Consider the following 15,509-nt stretch of genomic DNA (forward strand, 5'->3'; position numbering starts at 1 on the left):
CTGAAAGAAGTACAGACAGTTTTTATTGGACAACATAGACTAATGCATTAACTGGCTAGAGGAGGACAGCTGCACATTAAACCAGCACCACTCCAATATAAGAGGACAACTGAAGCAAGAGATATGTGGAGGCTGCCATATCCATTTCCTTTTAAAGGAGTCGTCAGGTGAAAATTTAAAAAAAAAAAAAAAGCTTTACTCACCTGGGGCTTACTCCAGCCCCTTGCAGCAGACTGTCCCATGCTGTCACCTCCGCTCCCCGCCGCTGTCCCGCTCTCGCTGCACGGTGCAGAGGCAGACTACCGAGTGAAGCGCCACTGTCAATCATGGCCGCGTGGTCCACGGCACAGGGGAGGTGACCGCGTGGGACAGTCGGCTGCAAGGGGCTGGAGAAAGCCCCAGGTGAATAAAGCTTTTTTTTTTTTCACCTGATGACTCCTTTAAGCAGTACCTGTTGCTTGGCTGTCTTGCTGATCATCTACCTCTAATACTTTTAGCCATAGATCCTGAACAAGCATGCAGCAGATCAGGTGTTTCTGACATTATTGTCCGATCTGACAACATTAGTTGCATGTTTGTTTCTGGCGTGATCTAGACACTACTGCAGCCAAATAGATCAGCAGGGCTGCCAGGCAACTGGTATTGTTTAAAAGGAAATAAATATGGCAGCCACCATATCCCTCTCGTTACAGTTGTCTTTTAAGTATATAATACATCAAGGTATGCGCATCAAAAAATATGACTGGAATGCTGCTCTTTTGCTTCACAGGACCAGTTTAAGAGGCCCCTGGGCAAACGCAAGTGGGGACCCCTTTAAACCCCACCCTTCCCCATGGTAATTAGCCCACGGCTCTCCGGGAGCTCCTCCTCACATGTAGCAGCATTAATTCCTCAGCTGTCGCGGCTGGTGGCAGCTGCACCGGCTGTGCACTCTTCAGTCATGCTGTCTGACTCGCTCTGCACTACGTGTTTACACATATTGTAGCACACAGAGAGAATGTGTAAAATGGAATGTGAAGTTTAACTATAATATATAAAGTTTAAAAGCAGGTAAAAATAAGCCACAACCACTTGCAGCAAAGGTGCTGAAGAGGGTTGGTAGGGAAATCAGGAATTACCTTTGGGGTATATTGTACTGTGGCAGCTCTCATGCTATGTACAGGACACCCAGCAGGAGAGTGGATTATACACATACTGGATTGGATGTGCCAGCCCAGGAGCACTATTGTTGTGCAGAGTTAGTGCTTGTGTACTGGGCCATGTTTACACTGCATTGTGGTTTTCCAAACACAGAATGTTCTATTCTGCTGTGTTTGGATTTGGCATTTATAGAAGTGAATGCACTACAGACACAATACACAAAAGGCTGAGGTAAGCTACAGATAGAGGAACAGGAAACAAATCATACTAAAAATGGAAAACTGTTTGAGGCCTTTTGCACACTACATGCGATTAAGTTTTTTTTTTTTTTTTTTTAATACAATCCGATTTTTCATTCCAATTAAAAAACGTAACCAAAAATCAAAAATGACTAAAATGTGGCCACACACACCATACAATTTTTAAAATATCTTTATGTATTTATATAGCGCCGACATTACGCAGCGCTGTACAGAGAATATTAGCTTGTCACCAACTGTCTCTCAGAGGGGCTCACAATCTAGTCCCTACCATAGTCATGTGTGTATGTATCGTGTAGTGCATGTATCACAGTCTAGGGCCAATTTTAGGGGAGGCAAATTAACTTATCTGTATGTTTTGGGGATGTGGGAGGAAACCAGAGTGCCCGGGGAAACCCGCACAAACACGGGGAGACCATGCAAACTCCTTGCAGATGTTGACCTGGCTGGGATTTCAACCAGGGACCAAACTGTGGGATTGGCTTGAGCTGCCTCTTATAAGTTGTTTGAACAATAGCAAACAACTTTTTGGGTTGTTTCGACAACAAAAGTTGTTTGAGAATTGTGCATTTAAAAGACTTTTGTTGAGCGTGTGTATATGAGGCTTAAGGCAAATAATATTCTGTGATGCGAAAATCTGAAGATAAAAGCACTACTATTTCCTGTGGTAGGCCACATCTGAAGCATGGGAAACAGTTTTGGCCACCATATTATAGGAAGGACTTTATAACAAATGAAAACATGGGCAACTAAATTAATCTAAGGAATGGAAGGTCTCACCAATAAAAGGTTAGATAAACTGGACTTTTAAAGGTTGAAACAGACCACATGTGTGACCAAATTAGCATGTATAAATAGCACAATATACACATTTGGTATGATGATATTTTTATCCCTGGATGTGCACAAAGGACAAGAGGACAGGAATTATGCATGGTGAAAAGGAGATTATTACACCTGATTAAAAATGGGTTCTTTACAGCAAGGGTGGTTACGATGTGGCATATTTTACCAGAGGAAGTAGTTATGGCAAACTATATCTGCATTAAAATGGGACTTGGACACTTTTCTTACTTTGAAGGGCTTCCACATCTATTATTGCAAAGGGTGTGGAGGTGGTAACTTTATTCAGTCAAGAACATAGTGTCTACCCTACAAAATAATCTGCTCTAAGGGCTTGTTCACACTAAGGATGCTTTTGGCTTTTTTTTAAGCGCTGGCAATTTTCAAAAATCGCTTGTGCAAGGATTCCCTATAAGAGTGTTCACATATGAGCGGTTTGATTCCGATCCGCTCACCAAAGCACTGCCTGTACCATTTTGGGGGCGATTTGCCTCAATGGAAGGTAGAGGGAAATCTCAAAATGCTTGAAAAAGAGCTTTGTATAGCGATTTACCCTTTTAAAGAGACACTGTAAAAAGAAAAATGTCCCCTGGGGGTACTCACCTCGGGAGGGGGAAGCCTCCGGATCCTAATGAGGCTTCCTCTGTCCCACGGGGGTCTCGCTGCAGCCCTCCGAACAGCGGCCCGACAGCCTGTTCAATATTTACCTTTCCAGGCTTCAGCGGGGGCGCTATTGCAGCTCTTCTGATGGAGATAGGCGGAAATAGCTGATCTCCGTCGGGTCCGCTCTACTGCGCAGGTGCAGGAGACTTGCGCCTGCGCAGTAGAGCGGCCCGACGGAGATCGGCTATTTCCACCTATCTCTGTGGGAAGGAGCGGATACTGCACCTGCGCTGGAGCCAAAAGGTAAATATTTACATTGCCGCCGCTCCGGGAGGATTTTCGCCGTCACCGTGGGGCCGAGGAGGACGGGGGAAGCCTCAATAGGATCCGGAGGCTTCCCCCACCCGAGGTGAGTACCCCCCAGGGGAGGTTTTTTCGTTACATATTTTCTTTAAGAATAAATGCACTATTCTTTTCCGGGTCAAAGGGTTCACTTCCTGACTTGCGTCAGAAAGTGAAAAAACAAATCGCTTCTTCAAAAGCGCTTAGAAAATCAAAACGCGCAGTTAAGCGCAAAAAATAATCACGTACAAAATCGCAAACCGCTGGTGTCAGCGTTTTTGATTTTAGATGTGAACAAGGCCTAATAGAATAACTACACTAAGAATGAACTCTTTTTTTAAACCTCCCTGGCGGTATGATTATTTCCAGATTTTTTTGCCAAAAGCGGTGCAATTTTTTTCACAAGCTTTCAGACCCTAAAAATCATATCGCTGGATAGATCAGTGGCAGCCCTGCACATTCCACACCTCCAATGGATCCAACTCGGGTTTACTTCTCTGAGCTGCATTCCATCCCGAGCCTGACTCAGTGTTACCGCTAAGGAGCTGAAGTGCCTAATTTTATCGTCTCCTGGAACACCCCTCAATCACTAAGCTGTGTAAGCCCCGAGCTCTGCTTAATGCTTATTGTCCTTTCATCTCTGAATGGGAGAGATGAAGACAGACAGCCAACATATTTGGTGTCTACAGATTAAACCTCGATATTATGCTAGGTACACACGATGCAATTTTCTGACAGATTTACTGTCAGATCGACTATTTCCAACAGTTCGGATCTGATTTCCGATCAATTTTTCAAATGATTTTTCATAGAAGTGAACGGAAAGTCAATCTAAAAAATTGATCAGAAATCAGATTGGACATGTTGAAATAGTCGATCTGACAATAAATATGTCAGAAAATTGCATTATGTCTACCTAGCATTACATAATTATACAAGACAGCAGCTACCAGTACCAGCTGAATGTAGCAGTGAGGAAATACTTCGAGAGCCCAAGATGGGCAGATTCTCTCCCAGTGTGCAGGCAGGCGGCGAGGCGGCAGGGGGCACAGCCAGGGAGAGAGAGAGCTGCCCTATGGCAGCTGGGGAAAGCCTGTAAGAATGCCCTTAGTGGGCATTTCGAGCAGAGAATCCCTCCCATTACTTTCCGGAATAGTGACAATCATTGTCGCAAATTTCGGGGGTGGGAGGCTATGGGGTGTGGGTGTGTCACAGAGTTATGTAATAAGACAGGGAACATGCCTCTGCTTCCCATCTTCCTCCCCGCCCCCCAGCACCACCTTATGTTCTCTAAAGGTCGATTAGCCATCAGATTCAACCAACAGATAGATCCCTCTCTGATCGAATCTGATCAGAGAGGGATCATATGGCTGCCTTTACTGCAAACAGATTGTGAATCGATTTCAGCCTGAAACCGATCACAATCTGCTGAGCTGCCGCTGTCCCCCACCCGGGCCCCCGCATACATTACCTGAAGCCTGGTCCCGGGCATCTTCTCCACATCACCTCCCGGCTGGCATCTTCTCCGCATCAGCTTCCGCATCCCGGCATAACTTTCTGTCACTCCAGTGACAGCGGAAGTTCAAATAGAGCGCCCTCTATTTGTACTTCCGCTGTCACTGCAGTGACACAGGAAGTTATGCTGGATGCCGGGATGCGGAAGCTGATGTGCAGAAGATGCCAGCCGGGAGGTGATGCGGAGAAGATGCCGGGAGCAAAGCTTCAGGTAATGTATACCTGCGTCGGTTGTACGCCGCTGGCGATGCGCTCCTTACCCGCGGCGATCGACGGTAATTTCCTGCACGGCGCAATTGACGGGACCGATCTATTTCGGGCCGAAATAGATCGAAAATTAGCATGTTGCGTGAACGATTTGACAGCAGATTCGATCCCAGTAATCGAATCTGCTGTCGATCGGCGGGTAATCGGCCTAGTGTATGGCCAGCTTAAGAGTAATATTCAGTTTGGAGAATCGTGCAGTAAATAATGAGTTACCATACAGGTTTTATGTTACACAAGATTGTAGCTGCACCATAATATAGTGAGTAGTGGTGGAAGAAAGCATTACCTGCACAGGCCAAGCTGCTCCATCTCCTAAAGCACAGATCGTGTGTCCCTCAATCTGCTTACTGATCTCCCACAACATGTCTATCTCTGACTCCTGGGCATTGCCTTGGCACATGCGCCACATAACTTTATTCATCCAATCCACCCCTGGGAAGAAGAGACACATATTACAAGAGGACTATACATGTGGAACCAGCAAAGTCCCGCCTACATCTTTTACACTGTTTTATACATAAGCTGCTAAATGTAAAAAAAAAATACCTTTTTAAAGGGAACCTGAAGTGAGAGGCATATGGCAGCTGCCATATTTATTAAAAAAAAACAAAACAAAAAAACAGCAGAGCACTTTTGTATGAACTCTGCATATAGAAGTAGGGGGAATACTATGGCGTCCGTGAGATATATGGTTTGATAGCAAGACAATTGTTTACCATTTCTGGGGTCAGCTTTTTGGGCACACTAAGGTGGGTGTCGGCTGTAGAAGGGTAGCACTTCCTGTCAGAAATGCAAGTCACGTGGCGGGAACCACGAGAATCTCGCAGAAAGTGGAACTATATGAGGAACATTTGGCTCCATAAATTCTTGTGGACACTGATTGGGGGATGGGGAATCGGTGCCCACAGATATATACATATACAAATTTAATGGAACAGGCTGAAAACAGTATCTGCACATCTGCTTGCTCCATCAAGCCTCCACTATGTGCAATGTGGGTCCAGAAAGATTATTCACTACACACCGTATGGGAAAAGTACCGTACATTAACTGGGACAATGAGAAGAAAAACAATGTAAACATGCACTTCATACCTTCCCTGCATGGTGTGCACTGGCCGCAGCTCTCATGCTTGTAAAACTCAATGAGACGAGCAATAGCGCGCACAAGGTCTGTCTGCAATAAGAAGCCAAACAATTTTGAGACGGGTGGGCAGTTGGGAAGTTTTTGAGTCATAACAACAAAAGTGAAGCCATAGGAGTTGGATGACATTCAATAGACTGAAAACTCACCGACTTATCCATGACAATGAGAGCAGCTGTGCCGAGACCGGTTTGGGCCTGAACAAGAGCATCGAAATCCATGAGAACGTTATCGCATACAGAGCGTGGGATGATGGGTGTGGAGGAGCCTCCGGGAATAACACACAGTAGATTATCCCAGCCACCAATGACTCCCCCTGCAAGTACAAGGGACAGATGTTTGTCAGATAGCTAGAGCTGAAAAGCAAAATAATTACAAAAGGTATAAATTACAAATGTGATTCAGTATCCAATCCAGTAGAACTTCATGGAGTTATCCTTTAAAAGAAAAAAGGCACATACTTGTCTACTGCAATACTGGTTTCACTGGAGAAAAGAATTACCTCAAAATACAGCAAGCCAACTATAGCCCCGGTGAGTTGACTGGCCAGAACACTGTGGCGTTTGCATGTTCTTTCCATGTCTGTCTGCGACAGGGCAATTTCTAGACTATAGAGCTCTCAGGATGAGGGTGTACAAATTTGAGAAACACCCTGCAGATTTGGGCACACTATAGCAATGCAGTAAGCCAGAGGTGTTCCCCAGTATTAGGTAACACACAAAATACTAGTTAGAGGCCCCTAGAATTAGTGTTAGTCAGATGTAGCCCCTCCCCTCTAGCCCACAGTATTAGCCAGATATAGCCCCCTCACCATAGGTAGTCACAGGAGCCCCTAATATTAGGTAGTTGGATGCAGGCCCCCCCCCCCCCAAATATAGGTAGCAACAAGGGCCCCCAGTATTAGGTAGCCAGAGGCAACGCCCCCCCCCCCCCCCAGTACAATATATTCCCGGGTTTCCTCCAAGCAGTGCTGGTTTCCTCCCACATCCCAAGAAAATACACACAAGTTAAAGAAAGTCTGAAGCCTTCTAAAAATGCTCTTTATTTGACATTTATCTTGAGCAATATCAGCATAGCTAAAACGCTGCATTCCCACGGCAGAACAAAGTAATGAATCCCCCCAAATACCGGGGCCAAATTCCACGACTTTCCAGGTCGTGGATATTGCTGCCTGGGGAGGCAGAGCTTAGCGTTGTAGCTCCACCTCCATTAGCATCAATCTCTTCACGGATCTCCGCCTCTCCCTGCCCCTCAGTGAAAGAAGACAGAGGAGCGGGGAGAGGCGGCGATCAGCGGTGATTGATGCAAGTAGAGGCAGAGCTACTGCATAAAGCTCTGCCTCTACCAGGAAGCGATCCCCACATTTTGCCCCAGAGATTTGGGGGGTTTAATTATTGTTGTGCCATGGGAATGAGGCGTTTTAGCTATGCTGTATTGCTCAGGATAACGCTCAAATAACAGCATTTTTAGAAGGCTTCAGACTCTCTTTAAAGAACCACTATCGCGAAACAAGTAGGCAGTTAAAATCTGACTGAACTGACAGGTTTTGGGCCAGTCCATCTCCTCACAGGGGATTCTTAGGGTTTTCTTTGTTTACAACAGCATTTCCTGAACAGTAGTTTAACTGCCAAAATAGCAAGATACCAGTCAGCCTCCCTTATCACTTGCACACTATTTTGTCAGTTAGACTTTGCAACTGCTGTTCAGGAAATGCTCTTGAAAACAAAGAAAACCCTGAGAATCCATGAGATGGACTGGCCCAAAACCTGTCGGTTCTGTCAGATTTTAACTGCCTACTTTTTTCGCGATAGTGGTCCTTTAAATGATGACCCCATCCCAAAAAAAGAGAACCTTAGATTATAATCAGGAAATTAGACTAGGACTATGGTCTATGTGCATTAAAGTACTGCAGAAGATAAATGATACTAGCTGTGCTACACAAATACCACATTAATAATAATATTAATAATACAAGTCAATGGGGATGGTTTATCTAGGCCAATGCAAAGATTACTGGGAAATAGTGACACAATTGCCCAGGGCAACCAATCAGGTGTCAACTGTGGAATGAAACAAGGATCTGATTGGTCACTCTAGACCATAGTCCCAGTTTGCACCACATGTCTACATGCACTAATATTGATGAATGAGGTCAGACAGTACCTGCGTGTCTTTCTATAAGCTCCTTCAATGGGATGGACATCTCCTCCTCTACAGTACACGGGTTGTTGACATGTCCAGAGATATTAAATAATTTAGTCCCAGAATTTCTTTCACGGCCAAAGCCGGCGAACCACGTGCCGCCACGTCTGCAGATGGTGGGGGCCACTGAAACAGTCTCCACATTAGCAACTGTTGTTGGACATCCAAAGACTCCTGCAAAACAAGTTCACAAAGCTTTAATGCCAATTGTGAAAAATAGCAGTAATTACATGACTGTGATGTGAACACTTCTCTATGAAATTATCATGTTTTATATAAAACAACTTTAGCTCCCACATATCTCGTTACATCATCTCTGTGATACAACTCTAGACAAGACAAAGAACATTTATCTGTCCACAAAACCTGCCCAACCTACATTTCCATAATGCCCTACCTCCCCCCATTAGGGTTTCCCCCTCTTTCAACAAGGCCCTCAAAATTCACCTTTTCACTCTGGCCTACCCCTCCTCACTGGAGCTCTAAACGCGCAGCTGAACTCTGGTCCCCTACCTTTCGTGTCCCCGCCTCTCCCTCTAGCTTGTAAGCCTTCGGGCAGGGTCCTCCTTATGTCACCTACCTGTTCACGCACCTCCATTACCATACACCCATCCTATGGATCTGAGTGAACTCAACTTGCCTAATCTCTATGCTCCCATCCATTGACTGACTAAGCATTACCTTGTACTCATACTGTGCTGCATCTATTCCTGTATTGCCTTATTTCTGTTTGTCACCCCTAAATAGTGTCTGTAACCCTAACTAATGTCCAGCGCTGCGTAATATGTTGGCACTTTATAAATACATAAAATAAATACAGTATCACGCGGACTCAGAGACCCAGAGCTGCAGCCAATAGGGCGCACTCAGTAAGCAGTAGCAATGTTAGGGAGTCTTTCCCAAGGTCTCCTCACTGAATAGGTGCTGGCTTACTGAACAGGAAGAATCAAACCCAGGTCTTCTGTGTCAGAGGCAGAGCCCTTAACCATTACACTATCCACCAGCCACTGCATTCTACCACAATATACATGTGAACAGTGCACCACCATGGTAAGTACATTAAAATCCTACACGCGCCGCGCGCCTAATAGGAAGCACCATAATGTTTCTCCTTTGCTATGAGAAAGCTGTTCCTGCAGCCTGGGAGTCCCACACAAATACGGTAGTACACAGTTACCGGCTGGAAAGAAATCTGACCTCTCAGATATTCCATACTGCATTTAGTGACCTGCAGAATACGTGGTGGGATCATGTCTGCATACAAGACTTTCAATCTCAGTTTAATCAGAACCGGCATTTTCCCAACTTTTATGGCACCAGGTAAAACACGTCAACTTTTCAATGCAAAAACATGTATGTCCAGGCACTCTTCAGTACATCCTATTCAACTGGTGTGCTAACGTTGGATCAGATGTGCCATGACTTTTTTTTTTTTACTACACAAAATTTGATATTTGTGTTAAACCTAATATCTAATCTATCAAAGAAAGTGTGTCTACTTTCATGGAAGCATACATAGGGTTAACATCCTGTGTTTACGATTAGCTGCTCTGCCAAGGCAGCCATCTGAGAGATCAAATTACAGTTGTGATAGTCACAAATAAGGAGGCTAAACTCTCTAAATACATACAGGGTACATTTCTAGGTTTTCCTTCTGTCCTGTGCAAGAGTTCAGGCCCACTTCAACAGAGAAAAAAAATCTAGAGCAAGAGGCCTTTCTTACTGCCTGTAAGAGCCCTCATATTTTCAGTGGTGGGAAGAAAAAAAACTGTGTCACAATGTTTGGTTATCAAATGTATCTAATTTAAAGTAAACTGAGCATTGTTACAGTGCATGCCCAGTTCCAGGGGTTAGTTCCACTCGCAAAGGTTACCGGTATATAAGAATTCCAAACTTAAAGAGTAACTGTCAGGCTGCAGAAGCTAATTTAAACCTCTATTCTCCTGTGTTAAACAGTTTAGAAGGAAGCCCAAAAGCCATTAGTGAAGATAAAAATCTCAGTTACCTTTGATGTGTGCTTATCAGTAAGGCTGTTAAAACCCAAGAGGACGCAAGCCGCATACTATACTGCAAAGTATTCTGGGGCCCTCCCCTCGGCTGCTAATGAGACGTTACAGCAGCTTGTAATCAGTCCAGCGCGTAGCACTGATAAATCTCCGGGCAGAGTACACTGCAGGAGTCAGCTATTGTTCCTAGCCACATGGCTCATTAATATTCACTGCACACTGTGTTGTTCAGGTACGAGCTTATATGTGATCAGGAAGCAGGCAGGACATGACGACACATTTGACAGAAAAACATGGAGCCTGCCATGAGCTGTCAGGAGCATCTATCTCTGCATATACTATATACAAATTCTGTGAAATCCAAACGTGGACAGTGAAATGCATATGTAATGTAAGTACAGCCAATATTTAGCTACTGATATATGTGTTTATTTTCTCTGAGACCTTATACCTAACAGCTCCTCTTTAACAGAAAACTTTATTTTCAAGTAGGTTCTGTCTTTTTTTTGTGCACTGATGATTCTGTTGTGCAGGTCAGTCTTTACATATTAGTCCTGCAACTCTCTATCTCTCCTTCCAGATAACACTCACACAGTCCAACCCTCCGCCAATGCAACTGTTCTGGTGCAGAGGATGGAGCAGAAGTATTATAAATACCTGGCAAACCAAGGCTCATATGCCATTAACATTTTCACTAGAGTTACCAAAAAGTACTGACTAAATTATTCTGAGTATATTTTAAGGGTGTGCCCAAGGAGAAAACTATGGCAGTGTTTCTCAAACCTGTCCTTGCGACTCCCCAACAGTGCATGGCAGACGACCTCTCCTATGCACAGGTGGGGTAATTAGTGTCTCGGCTACATGGAATCCACATAGCTGAGACACTAAGTACCCCACCTGTGCATAGCTGAGGTTGCCTGCAAAACATGCACAAGGACAGTTTTGAGAAACACTGCCATATGCAATTAACTTCTTGTCCTTCGTGTCATTCTGTACAGACACCAGGGGGCGCTCATATGATGGAGGAAGCCGAGTGCTGCAACAAGAAAAGGCATGGAAGCAGCCAGAGGCTCTGTCCAGCCTCACCGAAAAATATACCTTCATGTAAACTGTTCTCATCCCCTACATCTATCCCAAATGCTGAAAAGATTCTGATTAAACCGTATTACAAAATATCTTGACAACAGAAAATGACAGGAAGGGCCCATTTCCACTTGGAGTTTACTATAAAGGGATTCTACTGTACAAGTGGTCATACATTATATAATTCATACAGGCAGCAAGGTGACTGCATTTACTATAGCCAGAGGTTTACTATAATGAGATTCTCCTGTACAGTATACAGTGTGTTTTGCATCCAAATTTGCACATACCAAATGAATGCAATTTGAAAAAAAAAAAAAAAATCAACATGATTCCAGCAGTTGCAGGGGGCTGGTGGAAGCCTCAGGTGAGTAAAACTCAACCCGAATCTCGACTCTTCCTGTTCAGTAAGCCAGCACCTATTCAGTAAGGAGACCTTGGGCAAGACTCCCTAACACTGCTACTGCCTATAGAGCGCATCCTAGTGGCGGCAGCTCTGGCGCTTTGAGTCCGCCAGGAGAAAAGCGCAATATAAATGTTCTGTGTCTGTCATGGTTTGTAAGTGGAGTCCTAAATTAAACATGGTGCAAAATGCATAAATTATTTACTTTCGGATAACCCTGGATTTGGACATACAGAATAAACTATGTTTTTACTTGTTTTCAATGTGCTATTGACGTTTTCTAAACCATTTATAACAGCTTATACAATACTGTAACATTTAACAAAAATATGTAATAAAAAAACAGTATTGTATAATTTGTACATGAAGACAACTTTGTATCTCGGAAACGGTTTAACTGAAGTCGTTTGTAAGTAGGGGATGGTCTGTATTTAAAAGTACAGAGTGGAAATAGAATAGACCCTCCCAGGCAACAGAAATACCAGTAAACTTAGAACCAGGCCAAGGTATTTGCACTTGCAATTTAAAGGGAATCTGAAGTGAGAATAAACTTTGGAGAGAATATGTGTAGTACAGCTAATAAATAGAACATTAGTAGCACAGATATGAATTTCATATTTCCAGTACAGGAAGAGTTAAGAAACTTCAGTTATCGATGCAAAAGAGCTTCTCTGAGCTCTCTGACCCAACTTGTGCTGTTTTCTGAAGCACTTATCACAACCTGTCTCTCACTGTTTGTTTAGGTTGCACTGCAGGAAAGTTCGGAGGGTCATTAGCTTTGCTAGGTTTCATATAAACTGCAAATATTAGAGAATGATGCAATGTTATAAAAAAGTTATATAAATGAAAATAAAAATTAGGACTCTTCTTTGCTACTAATGATCTATTAATTATCCGTACTACACATACAATTCATTAGATGATACGTTTTTGTTTTTTTTCGCTTCAGTGTCACTTTAATCCATTACAGTATTGCAATATATAATAGTATCAGTACTGAAGGCTATAAATTCATCCCGTTGCAGAATATATACGGTATTTGCATTCAATGCATTTTCCAGATGGGAAAGGGTACTGTATATTTTCTAATTGATCAAATTGTGTGTGAATGACCATATGCAGACTGGATGTGGTAAAAACAGCGCATCCAAAAACAAGGTGCAGCTGAACAGCAACTGAGTAAGGTAATTACTGATGTGGTGTATTACTTATTATTTTAGTATTTACATAGCGCCGACATCTTCCGCAGCGCTGTACAGAGTTTATGTTGTCTTGTAACTTTACTAAGAGGGGCTCACAGTGGAATCCCTTCCATAGTCATATGTCTATGTATGCATATCTGTATGGTTTTTTGTGGGTGTGGGAGTATACTGGAGTGCCCAGAGGAAACCCACAAAGACATGATGAGAACTAGTGCCCTAGCTGGGATGCAAACCTGGGACCCAACGCTGCAATGCAAGAGTGCTAACCACTATGCAACTGTGCTGCCCACTGTAATCAGTCAGCAGCATTCTGAAAATAGCTTGCCACGTTGATTGCGTGCATTTCTATAGCTAGACAGAGAAGGTAGGATTTACTACATACCGACATCAGCAGGGAATGGAGGTTTGAGGCGTGGCTTGCCTTGCTTCCCTTCAATGCTCTCTATCAGTGCGGTCTCCTCTCCGCAGATGTACGCCCCAGCGCCTCTCACTACAAACACATCAAAGTCAAATCCGGAGCCACAAGCATTCTGACCGATCAGGCCTGCCTCATACGCCTCCCGAATGGCCACCTGTGGTAAAGACAGTACGGGAAGTTATAGAGGACCTCAGGGAACATTACAAAAACAAACAAAAAAACACCCCCCTCAGACAGCATTTATATATGTAACGTAAACTATATGTGTGCAAGTCTGCGATACAGCAGAAAAGATAGCAATACACACATAGCCACATAAAATACACTGAATAGAAGAACATGCATGGTGTTTGGAAAAACACTGCATGCTGTCAGTTTTTAATCACTTTGGAAAAGCGTGAGGTGAAATCTATTGCAAGCTTATGCATGCCAATCTCTGACAGGACATATACTGTATTTCACCTCTTTAATGATGAAATTTCCAGTTTACAAACTAAGGAAGCTCATCTTCTAATGGCAGTGGGAAAGGGAACATATGGAGTGATGTAGGAACCCCCTCTTTGCCTTGCAAAACTCCAACCTTTGACAGTCAGAAGCCCAATATCCATCCTATATGCTAGATTTTGGTGTAGAGTCAAGATAAGGGAATATGGAGATCTGGCCATACTTGGCCAGATCTCCATATCCAGACCTCCTAGGTACGTGGTCCAGTTTAGTTCTGAGATGCACGTCTTGGAGAAGGATGTGGTTAGTGTGGCACATAGATATTAGCATGCAATTACAGCTACCCTTTAAAGATATAGCTTCATCTGATCTGTTCGCCCAATACCTGGAGGTTGGACGCCTCGTTGTAGAACTCCCCACGGATGTAGATGTAAGCAGCACGTGCTCCCATACTGCGGCCGGCCACCAGGCAACCTTCTATTAGCTTGTGGGGGTCATGTCTCATGATTTCACGGTCCTTGCATGTCCCCGGCTCCCCTTCATCTGCATTAACCACAAGGTACTTTGGTCTGAAACATTAAGGAGAGAAGCTATGTAAAGGAAATGCATTATAATGCACAGAGGATCAATTATGTCTACCATAAGAGTGAAGGCTGGAAGTGTTCTTCCTAGGGGCTTTTAGCTGAGCATTCCACCTGGCTAAATTATGTGAGTGTCTGGCTGTCATCACTGGCCCCAGTCCGCAGCAGAATCAGTTTCCTCCACACTGGATTTAGTACAGAGGGCAGCAGCGGTGTCATTGCAGCTGACCCGCTATCCCTCAGTGACACCATCTCCGCCCCCCTCCTTCCCTGCTCCTGTCAGTGGTTTGGAGGGGTGGAGAAAGTTTGGTAACTGATGTTCACATCAATAGTGAGAGTTTTCACCTCTGGGCAAATAAATAGAAGATTAGAATTCACAGAGCACAAGCACAGAAACCTCTCACAACTAGGGTGGCCACTTGCAGAACCCCAAAAAGAAGGACATCACACCCTGAAAAGGAGGACATCGTACCGAGCGTGCCAAAAGTGGGCGTGGTCAAACATAAAGTGGGTGTGGTCATGGGTGGGGCCAAATATACATGACCTTAGCAGTGGTGTAAATGGTCTGCCGGGGAAGTTTGAGCCCTCCTGTAGTGTAGCCCCCAAAAATAGATGTAATCTGACAGCATTTCACCAAAAATATGCGTGATCTGGTAGAAGTTCCTCCAAAATACAGATAATATGGCAGTGGTTCCCCCAAAATAGACAATGTGGCAGCAGCAGTTCCCACAACATACACATAATCTGGAACCAGTTCCCCAAAATATGCGAAACCTGGCAGCGGATCACCCAACATACACATAACACTTAAAATACATGTAATCTGGCAGCAGTTCCCCAAAATACGCAAAATCTGGCAGCAGTCATTCCCCTAACATACATAATCTGGCAGCAGTTCCCCAAAATACACTTAATCTGTTAACAGCGGTTCCCCATAAATACAGATAATCTGACAGCAGTTACCCCAAAATAGGTACCCCCAGCATAGGTAGCCAGGTCTATAGGTGTCCCCAGTATAAGTAGCCATGAGTATAGTTGTCCCCAGAATAGGTAGCCA

At 44.1% G+C, this 15,509-nt stretch overlaps 1 protein-coding gene across 2 annotated transcripts in view; it reads right to left on the reverse strand.

Annotated features, from left to right (window-relative positions):
• The window catches only part of NDUFV1 (NADH:ubiquinone oxidoreductase core subunit V1), a 29,242-nt gene that overhangs the window by 194 nt on the left and 13,539 nt on the right, over window positions 1–15,509 (reverse strand). For both annotated transcript variants that reach the window (XM_068255620.1, XM_068255621.1), the window contains exons 5-10: window positions 14,257–14,440; window positions 13,392–13,581; window positions 8,277–8,489; window positions 6,263–6,429; window positions 6,065–6,146; window positions 5,257–5,402 (exon numbers count right to left, since the gene is read on the reverse strand). In XM_068255620.1, the coding sequence (XP_068111721.1) occupies window positions 5,257–5,402; window positions 6,065–6,146; window positions 6,263–6,429; window positions 8,277–8,489; window positions 13,392–13,581; window positions 14,257–14,440 (982 nt within the window). The remainder of the gene's footprint in view (window positions 1–5,256; window positions 5,403–6,064; window positions 6,147–6,262; window positions 6,430–8,276; window positions 8,490–13,391; window positions 13,582–14,256; window positions 14,441–15,509) is intronic.

Source organism: Hyperolius riggenbachi, chromosome 10, assembly GCF_040937935.1.
Source record: "Hyperolius riggenbachi isolate aHypRig1 chromosome 10, aHypRig1.pri, whole genome shotgun sequence".
Taxonomy (NCBI): Eukaryota; Metazoa; Chordata; class Amphibia; order Anura; family Hyperoliidae; genus Hyperolius; species Hyperolius riggenbachi.